The sequence below is a fragment of the Rhincodon typus genome, chromosome 6 (assembly GCF_021869965.1).
Source record: "Rhincodon typus isolate 14 chromosome 6, sRhiTyp1.1, whole genome shotgun sequence".
Classification (NCBI taxonomy): domain Eukaryota; kingdom Metazoa; phylum Chordata; class Chondrichthyes; order Orectolobiformes; family Rhincodontidae; genus Rhincodon; species Rhincodon typus.
The window spans coordinates 28,782,715-28,793,561 of record NC_063337.1 but is presented as its reverse complement, the minus strand read 5'-3'; the positions used below and the strand labels follow the sequence as shown (position 1 = coordinate 28,793,561).

Below are 10,847 nucleotides of genomic sequence, written 5' to 3'. Positions count from 1 at the left end.
AGGTTTCAAATCATCCACCCAACAACGAAGATGGCAAGGACGAGAGATCTGCATGTAGATAGCCCTACTTCCTTGCTGGAAAAAAATTGCCGGAAACAGAAAAGCAACAGGAACTTTTTATTTGGCCTTGCTAACAAATTTTGAAGAGCAATTAAGTTCCCAACTCAGTGAAAATTCAGGCCCTATTCTTTCCTCCACTGTGAAAAACAATCTTTCATCACTATGGTACTCTGTCTCTGACACTTAGCCAACTTCATACCTGTGTTAAAATAAAAACAAATACTACGAGCGGTGGAAATCCGTACAAAACAGTACTGGAAAAACTCAGCAACGCTAGCAATATCTATGGAGACAAAACAGCTGACTTTTCAAATCAGATACAACTTTTCTTTCGAACTAATGAATGATGTTGAACGTTTACTCCATCCCTTTATTCCATGCGTTTTTTTGCTTGGCTGAAAAGCCTGTTATTTGACACTTTATTAAATGACTTTTTGAAGTGCACGTTCAAAACATCGATTGTGTTCCTTCCGTCAACCTTATCTGTCGCCTGCCTCATCAAGATTACTTAAAAGCAATGTACCGTTCACATACTGGTACTAGCTTTCATCCACATTTGTCCATGTAACAAATTGACCATAGATAACAAGGTGTAGAACTGGACGAACACAGCAGGCCAAGCAGCATCAGAGGAGCAGGAAAGCTGACGTTTCGGGAGAACAAATTGACCATATTTGATTTGATTTGTCCGGCTTTCTTTGAGTGGGACCTGCCAGGGAGATCATTGGAAATTAATCGAATTAGGAATCTATTCCGATTTAGATACTTTAGTCAACCTGTTCAGACATGACACACCTCTGGAGCAGTTGGAACTTCAAGCCAGGTTTCCATTCAAATTTATAGTTGCAGAAATATGAAGTTTTCGCATCATTGTGAAAGAGTTTACACAGTTTTTAAAAACCTTGCGCTGTGGTCAGTCACGTGTACGCCGTACTGCGGCTGCGCGAGGCCGTTTGAGAAGAAGCGCGCGGAGTGACGGTTTGTGAGCGCGGGCTGAGGGTCACTGAGAATGAGTCTGTGGGTGGACAAATACCGGCCAACGGCCCTCAGCAAACTTGATTACCATAAGGAGCAGGCCAGTCAACTCCGAAACCTGGTGAGTGAATGCACCTACTCTTCTCCATTTAAGTGTTGATCATAACATAGGGGTGTGAGGCCGGAGGTGTTCGGCCTTGTGTTTATTCTGCAGTTTCTGATCAAGCGGCAATTTAATGCCCGACAGCACTGCTGCTGCAAAGGAGGAATCCGATCGCTGTGCCTTAATGATAGCTTTCTACCGATATCGTCATCACTTTTCTATTCTTCTTGCTGTATTTGATTACGGACATTATTTTTAAACTGAGAATGTTTAATAACTGAGTAGAATTGTTTCAAGTTGTGCTGAGTGTCCCCCCCCCCCCCTCCACCCCATTTAATCTTATGTGAGATGTAGACATTACTGGCAAGTCCAATATTTGCCTATCCCAAATTGTTCTTGAACTTTGGTTTCTTAGGCCAATTTGGAGAGCAGTAAAGCGTCAACCAACTTAAGTCAAACTCGGAGACATTGAAGATATTTTCTAATCAGCCTATTCAGAAATGTTATTACACGCCTCCAAAGCAGGTGGGACTTTAACCCAGACCGCCTGGCACAGAGTTAGGGATGTTACCATTGCACCACTACCAAAGTTTAAATGCTGTCTACCAACGAAACCCAAACCATCTGAATGATTTTTTTGAAAAACATAAAGGTTTGCTGACCTATCTACAGGGATGTCTTGTGGGAAATTGAAGCAGCGCAAAATGAAAGCTAAAGGCATGCAGTTTGGAGAACTTTTCACTGGACATCTGAAAGCATTTTATAAATTGTATAAACCTTTGTATTAGTGAAAACAAGGCAACCAACATGCACACAATAAACTCCCACAGTCAAGCATTTAATTGTGACCAGCTAACTGGTTTTCATGACGTTGATTGAGGGATAAATATTCTCCAGAAAATTTGGTATAACTGCCTTGCTGTTTGAAATAGTGTCATCTATCCAAGTGGACAGCATTAATTTAGTATGTAATCTGAAAGGTGGCACCTCTGCAGTGAAGAAATCTCTGCACTTTGTGCATCATACTAATACAGGCCATTGGTAAATTTCTTGTTTCTTGTTCATCAACACCATCAGACCAGCAGTCACATCTGCCTCCTGATATTACTACAGTTGTAACTAATTTATTTATCAAGTCAGTTTTCAGATTGGAACTGAATAAGTGAATTATGTCATATATGCAGGTTAATGGGAATGCTCTTAGAGCCATTAGACATGGTTGTAAGGAGAACAAAGCTGGAAACTGAATGCAGAACTTATGTGACTTCAAAACCACAAGCAGGGTAGCAATGGTGTACCATTGGTGGTACTGGATGGGATAAATGCATTAGCAAAAAATTGATCTTGGGATCAGAAGACATAGAATCCTTATGGGTAGAGGTAAGAAAATTTAAGAAGTGAAAGAAGACACTGGTAGGAATAGTCTACAGGTCCCCTAACAAAACCTGTGTGGTGGGACGCAGAATAATTCAGGAGAAAATGAGGACATTTAACAAAGTGACCCATGATGTACTGACTTTAACCTTCATATAAATTGGGCTAGTCAGATTGACAGAGTTATCCATGAGCAAAAATTCAGTGTATTTGGGACAGATGCTGAGAACAGTGTTGTGGATTCAACCAAGGATCAGCTTATTTTGGATCTGATTAAGTATAATGAGATAGGTTTCACTGGCACATTTTTCTCTAGTACTTATTTACTCTCCTCCTTTTGTCCCTTGATTATTTAGTAAGTTTGGAATGCTATTCATGTCTTCTCTTATGAAGATTGACTTTTACACGTATTTATTCAACTTCTCTTCCATTTCTTGGCTTCCGATTATTATTTGCCCAGGCTCATTTTTGAAAGGGCCTCTTTTCATTTTGTCTTCATTAGTTTTATATAGTTGGAGAAGCTCTTGATGTCTGCCTTATCATTTGTAAGTTTGCCCTCAAAGTTTATCTTATTTCTCTTTGTTCTGCTTTGGTTGACTTTTGATGGTTTTTAAAACTTGCCCAATCCTCTTGTTTACCACAGTAGGTCTGAGGACTAGTTCATGAAATGCATCCAAGATGGAACAAATATGTTGAGCCACTTAGGCAATAGGCTATTTTGGATAAGATAATGTGCAATGAGGCAGTTATTTGGAAATTTTATACTCAAGGATCCTTTGGGGAATAAAATAAGATTTAGTGATGTAGTTAAATCCAAAACAAGATTTTTTTTTCTTTTAAAACACGTAATTAGATCGCTTGAAAGTTCAACATTTAATTGCATTTACCATCTGCACAATAGTCTCCTTCCTTAAATGATATTTCTCTTCCAATTTTTGACCAGTATATCGATTTGGGTGTAATTTTCAAGCTTGTGAAATCAAAACAAATTGTCTAGTGTATTTCACAATCTAAGGGCCTCCGAAAATGTTATATTCCCAAAGGAGTACTTTCAAATTGGTGACTTTTTTTTAAACGCTAAGGGAAGAAGTATTTCAATAAGTATAAATTAAAATGGTTTGTGGGAAGGCCAAATGGATGGGCCTGAAAGTATAATGCTGATGGAGCAAGGATGATGCTATGAATTGCTGCCTTCTCTGCTGTAAAGCTGATTTTTGATATTCCTAACAATATGCATTACTGCCACAAAAAATTCTTCTCATTTGGTTCTTTGGACTTGTTCTCCATGAATTAGCTGCCACTTTATTCTAAGCAGTGATTTCAAATAATAGTCAAATAGTACCATCTCACTGTATTTATCAAGTGAATTTCAGAAGCTGTTTGGTGACCTTTGTTTTGTTTCCGCCAGGTTCAATGTGGTGATTTCCCTCATTTGCTGGTTTATGGGCCTTCAGGCTCAGGGAAGAAGACCAGGATAATGTGTTTACTTCGTGAACTTTATGGTGCAGGAATAGAAAAGCTAAGGATTGAGCACCAAACAATTACAGTAAGAAATTGGTTTATGTGTTTGAATGTATACTTCAGCAAAATGCAGCTATTTTGAATCAAAGTCTGGAATTTAAGTATGCTTGGGGAATAACTTAATCTTTTATATGCTTTTTTTATACATTCAGTGTTTTCTTCACAATTTAGTTTGAGAAACTTAACTGAAAATGCTCTGTTTTTGGAAGTCCCGTTGGAACAGCTATTTATGGAAGTACTGTTAAATGATAAAAGTAAATGACTTCAGTTCTCATTATCATCATCAACTTGGAGCACTGTACATTGATTTGTAGAGATGGCTACATGATGGTGTGACTCTAAAGCAGGATCTTCTGGTCAATTATCATGGTGCTTGCTCACAAACTTAGTGTACCTAATTGTTTTAAATGCTCCACATTTGTGATTCTGCACATTGTCTTCGACAATCTCAGCCGGCAGATTTCCTGATCCTTTTGTTGGGGCATGGGGCCAGGATCCACAACTGTCTGAACACCAACACCTCCCTCCAGATGTAGTTTGTAGTGTAAAGCTTGTTATTGAGAAAGTCAAGTACATGCTGTGTGTCTAATAGATAGGATTGGAGTAGGAATATTAATCTATTTTCTAACTCTAATCTATTTAATTTTGATGCCAGTGATTTGAGGCCAACTGCTGATTTCTGTATCCTTGGATTCCTTGTTTTCTTTGTTCTGTAGAATCCCTACAGTGTGGAAACAGGCCATTCAGCCCAACGAGCCCACATCGACCCTCCGAAGAGCATGCCCCCACCCTCCCATCACCCTATCCCTGTAACCCTGCACTTCCCGTGGCCAATGCACCTAGCCAACACATCCCCGAACACTATGGGCAATTTAGCATGGCAAATCCACCTAACTTGCACATCTTTGAACCCCGGGAGGAAACCAGAGCACCTTGTGGAAACCCACGCAGACACAGCTAGAATGCTTAAACTCCACACAGACAGTCCCCTGAGACTGGAATCGAACCAGTGTGCCTCAATTTGTAAAACTAAGGGTACTGCATAGCTTATTAAATGTTTTCTCAATCTACTGCGCCACAATTTTTTGTGCACTTTTACCCAGTAAGGATCACGTCTTATTTTTATGTATTTTCAATTGTGGTCTACAACGAACAGTTGTGAGAAGGCTGAAATTCACTTTGTTTCCTGTCACCAGGATCCAATATTTTGGATTTAGAGATAGTAATGGAATTTATCTTACTGATTTTTTTAAAAAATGTTTTTCGGAGGAAGTAATAAGTACATTACACTGCAGTCAGTAGTTCTGATATACGGTTTTTGCAAAGATTTGTAGCTCAGATTGTGGGTGAGGTTGTTGACTTGCTCGCCGAGCTGGCTTGTTTTCGTTCAGACGTTTCGTCACCATGCTAGGTGACATTATTAGTGAGGCTTCCGATGATGCACTGTTGTTCTTCTTTGCTTGGAACTTATACTGACAGTTCTGTTATGGTGAGTAGTGTCATTTCCGGTTCTGTTCTGTATTGGTTTGTATACGGGGTCCAATCCAGTACGTTTGTTGATTGCATTATGGGTTGAGAACCATGCCTGTAGGAATTCCTGTGCATGTCTATGTTTGGCTTGGGCTACTATGGTATGGACTGGTCCAAACCATGCATCGACTGGCACAAACATTGCATCAGACTGACGGGAAGGAAACTAGCTATTGGAATACACGAACATCAGCTAGCAGCAAAACGACACAACGAACTTTCCCTAATATCAGTACACTCAGACAATGAAGGCCATCAGTTTAACTGGGGCAACATGACCATAGTAGCCCAAGCCAAACAAAGACACGCACGCGAATTCCTAGAGGCATGGTTCTCAACCCATAATGCAATCAACAAACATATTGGATTGGACCCTGCATACAAACCAATACAGAACACAACTGGAAATGACACAGTTCACCATAACAGACTGGACAGTATAAATTCCAAGCAGAGTAGAACAACATCGTGTCATTGGAGGCCTCACTGATAATGCCACCTAGCATGGTGACAAAACACATGAACGAAAACAAGCCAGCTCGGCGAGCAAGTCAACAACCTCAGTTCTGGTATACACTAACCTAATGGTTATGTAACAGTGTTATTAGTTCAGGCCTCTGAATTTAATGATTTTAGGGCATGGATTCAGATCCCACTGTGACAGCGAGGAGACTTTAATTTCAGTTAGTCAAATAAACTTTGAAGAAGAAAACTATCAGTATTCATGAACATAAATGAGAGCAGAAATAGGAGTGGACCATTTTAATCCCTTTAACCTTACACCACCATTCAATAAAATCATAGCTGAACTGATTGTGGCTTTTACTTTTCTACTGCCCCTTAAGGCAACTGAACGCTTTCTATTTTTAAAAAAAAAACCCTGGATCACTTTATAGAAGAGAATCTGCCATCCTTACTGGGTCCGGCTTATGTTTGGCTTTAGACCTGTAACAATGTGATGTATTCTTACCTCAGAAATGGCTAAGCAAGTTGACTCGGTTTCTGCAAGAATTTATCATAAAGCCAGATGGACCACCTGGTATCGGGCTAGGCTCCAGAAAGATTATAAGGTCAATGCAGCCGTGTCAATCTCTCAAATTTGTCCTCGCTAATGTCTGGAAACTTATACAAAAATTGGGAGTACTATCCCACAGATGAGCCATGCACAAACCTGAGAGAGTTTTACTCCACTTGACTATACCCTTCAACCAAGTCTCAAATTTCTCTAACACCAAAGCTGTGACAGTATTATACAGAGAGGAGGAGGATCTGTGTAATTTCTTGAATATGGACTGCAGGTTGCATGAATTCTTATGGCAGCAGGTTAAATGTAAGTGTGGAAGATTCCTTTTTACTACCTACCACTTATCCTCAGCTGATGAAGGTGTTCCTGCACTGATCAGAAGAATTATTGAGGGGAACAAAGCCACAGTGTACTATTGTGAGATTTCATTGTATATCACCAAAAGTCACTGGGAACATCACTGCTGAGTACTGAAGGACATAGCTGTTACAGGCCCAGTCTGGCAATGCTTGAGAACTAGCAAAAGGAAAAGGCTACTTGACCTAACTCCAATCTACCTGTTACAAATGCATTTGCTAGTTATTTTGTTTAATGATCATTGTACTATCCTTGTGGAGATGAAGTCCTGTCTTAATGTTACATGTAGCCTTCATCAAGCTGTGAACATTACCATAATGTTAACTGGATTTGTGGTTACAGCTGAAAACCTGGCATCATTAAAATTCAGCAGAATTGTGTTCCACAAGCTGTAAATCATTTAGTCTGGCATATCTTTCATTCTGTCATCAAGCCTCAGGATCAAGCTGGATAAATATGGAATGGAAATGTTCTGAGTGAATGATCTATTTCTGCCCCCTCCTGCTGAAGACACTGGGTACTGCAAAGACTATGCTTACAGTTATAGCACTAAAAATAACTAGTCATGTCCTTAGTCAGTTTGTTGCTGTACACTTGCAATGCTGGCAACTACTCACCCAGGAGTAACCTGTGCACAAAAGGCAGGACAAATCCCAGCCAATTACTGCACTGTCAAACTACTCTTCAGCAAAGTGATGGAAGGGCTGTCAACTGTGCTATCAAGCAATGTTTGCAAAGGAAAACTTGCTCATTGCCTCATTCCTGAGATGGGAGGCCTGTCATTTAAACTACAGGCTCAGTTTCTCAATCTATCAAAAATAAGAGGTAATCTATTGAAACTTGCAGAATTCTTTTAGAGGGTTAGATAGGGTAGATAAGGAATTCTGTGGCTATTGGGGTTTTTAATAATGGAAAGCCATTTATGATTGGGAGGAGGAAGAATTTCTTCACTCAGTGAATCTTTGAAATCCACTGCCTTGGTTGTTGAAACTGATTAATGTGTATTTTCAAGGCTGATGAGATTTCTGGGTGGTAATGACGAATGGATGTTAGGATGGTGTGGAGAAAAGTGTTTCGTTTATCATCAGCCATGATCTGTAAATACAGTGCTGTTTTGAAGGACTGACTGGTCTACTCCTATCTTCCTATGAAGACTCGTAGAAGAAGCTTGCATTCCTGAGTAGACTTCATCTTTAAATTGGACATCCAACAACAATTCCCACTTTATGTTTCTGCCTATCGTGGTCCCAGTGCCATTAATCCGTTGTTTAAGTATCTATGGAAACATTTACAAACTACTTTTTAAAATCTTTTCTTTTACACTCATTATCTTGCTGGCAAAGTTATTCCTTTGATCTAATAGTAGTATTGTTACTACTTTTAGAAGCAATAGTTGGACTACTTTTTCTGAGATTTGTTCCTTAAAAGAATTTATTTCAAATTATGTATAAATTCTTTAAATATTAGCGATTAGTGGTCTATCACATTTTTAATATTCCCCAGTCTGTCTTAGCCATCTCTCCCACCCATATCCATGTAATATTGCTTTGAGATTTAAGGCCTGCAGTTTTAGCCTTAATTAAATTACTTTCAATCGTATCAGTTGCCTAAAGCAGTGCTTGCCAAATTATGTCCAACATAATCCCATTTTAATGTTAGCACAATCCCAGATGACAACAAAAACACAATAGCAATAAAGCAACATTGTAACTATTCAATATGTAACTAAATTGTACATTATAGACCTACTTGACTTTGGTTAGTATTTTGTACAAACATTATTTATTTTGTCTACTTCATGATCTATTATTTCATATGAATCACTCCAGCACATGGCCATTGAGGATCTTGAGATGGCAAAAATTTGGACGCCAGACTTTTCTACAGTGCCAGAATGATAGTGTTGGGCTCAGACAGGTCAGAGTTCAACTGTGAAGGCATCACTGCTGAGTTTATCGTCAGGGCTGGGCTCTGAAGAAAGTGGAGAGCTACTGAAAAGGCATGGAATATAACATGCGACAGTAATTGGTCACCGAGGTTTTAATATATCTGTCTCTATACTTCCTGGTGACAGAAGACTCTGAAGCAGCCAGAAGGAGAAAGCCATGGCGTGGAGAGCAGTGCTGAGAGACATAGAACCAGATGTTGCCTTGGTGTTTGCATTAATGTGAGCACAGTGGAGTTGGAGTCATGAGGCATTGTTTGGGAACAGCTGTCCTACAGGGCCCTTTTACTGCTAGGTTGGGATCAGAAATACCTGTTTTCTCCTTGGTTCCTCAACATACTGTCACAAAACTAACTTGAGTACATTCCATGTACTTCTCACTGCCACTGCATGTTTGGTTTGTCCAGCCTATATGAAGATTAGAGCCCCTCAATGATCACTATATTTGACTATTACATGTACATCTAATTTCCTGATTTATACTCCAGCCAACAATTCTGGCTCCTAACTAGTGCAGATGGCCTGTAAACAATTCCCATCAATATTCTCTGCTCCTTGCTGTTTTTGCCCAAACTAATTCCACCTCTGAATTTTCTGAACTGGAATCCTTTCTCTGTCTTTAGTTTCATCATTTTTTTTTAAATCAAGGACACTCCTTCACTTTCTTCTTGCCAATCTCATCAAAGTGTATTCTTTCACGTACTGCAAAGATTCCAGAAGGTGGCTCACTGAGTTTTTCCAAATTCAGGATTGTCAATAAGTGCTGGCCTGGCCAGTAAGATCATAATTTAATAAACTAATTGTGAAATTCTAACAAATCAAACTGGCACGAAGTATTCATATTATAAATTCTGACTACTTTATTGTGCATCCTTGCAGACACCATCCAAAAAGAAACTGGAAATAAGCACAATAGCAAGCAACTATCATCTTGAAGTTAATGCAAGGTAAATAATGAAAATTTTATTCAATAATCTGCAATTGTAAGAGTCTTAATCTAAAAATAGTGGGGTCTCTCTAGCAAATTGAAAATATTTTTCTTGTTGACATTTGAAATTCATGTTTGCTATGCACTCTGGCCACATGGTGCCAATTTTCCATTATTCCTGAGGTACATCAATTTCCAAGGATTGAAACGGGGTGAAGGTCTATTCCCAGCATTTGTATTTCACTAATACTTTCAGTGCTTCCATCACATGAATTGTATGCACCTGTTTCTCAGTGTCTTATCTTGTCTTGTGTGTAACTGATGACTCTGGAGTGTTTTACTATGTCATGGCATAGAAGCTTCGCTAACCAAAAATGCCACTCTCCCTCCTTTCTAGCCTCCCTTTCTATCCTTCCTATAGCATCTATACCCCAGAACATTAAGCTGCCAGTCCTATCCATCCTTGAGCTACTTTTCAGTAATAGCTGTGATATCCCAATCCTGTGTTCCCAAAATGCCTTGGGTTCATCTGCCTTACCTGTCAAGCTTCTTGATTTGAAATAAATGCAGTTTAATTATCAGTCCTACCTTATTTCCTGCCAAGCTCTTGTCTCCTTGACAATTTGACTTGCTGTCCTTATCTACTGTATCTGCCTTAACCATTTCTCTCTTCTCACTAGCAAATCTTCCTGCAAGGATATTGATCCCCTTCCAAATCAGGTGAAATCCATCCTCTTACATAGGTCATTTCTACCCTTGAAGAGATCCCAGTGGTCCAAAAATGTGAATCCCTGCCCCCTGCACCAGCTCCTCAGCTGCGCGTTCATCTGCTCTATCCTCCTAATCGTACTCTCACTAGCACATGGCACTGATAGTAATATCTGGACTACAACCCTCGAAGACCTACATTTTAACCTCCTGCCAAGTTTCCTATATTCACTCTGCTGAACTTCATCCCTTTCCCTACCTATGTCGTTGGTGCTGACGTGTGCAACGACCTTCTGTTGGTCACTCTCCCCTTTCAGAATAT

General features: G+C 39.6%; 1 protein-coding gene across 1 annotated transcript in view; it reads left to right on the top strand.

The window, feature by feature from the left end:
• Window positions 1-955: 955 nt before the first annotated feature.
• The window catches only part of rfc3 (replication factor C (activator 1) 3), a 31,919-nt gene continuing 22,027 nt past the window's right edge, over window positions 956-10,847 (top strand). The window contains exons 1-3 of the mRNA XM_020528707.2: window positions 956-1,156; window positions 3,921-4,058; window positions 9,769-9,836. Coding sequence (XP_020384296.2) covers window positions 1,070-1,156; window positions 3,921-4,058; window positions 9,769-9,836 — 293 coding nt within the window. The 5' untranslated portion in view covers window positions 956-1,069. The remainder of the gene's footprint in view (window positions 1,157-3,920; window positions 4,059-9,768; window positions 9,837-10,847) is intronic.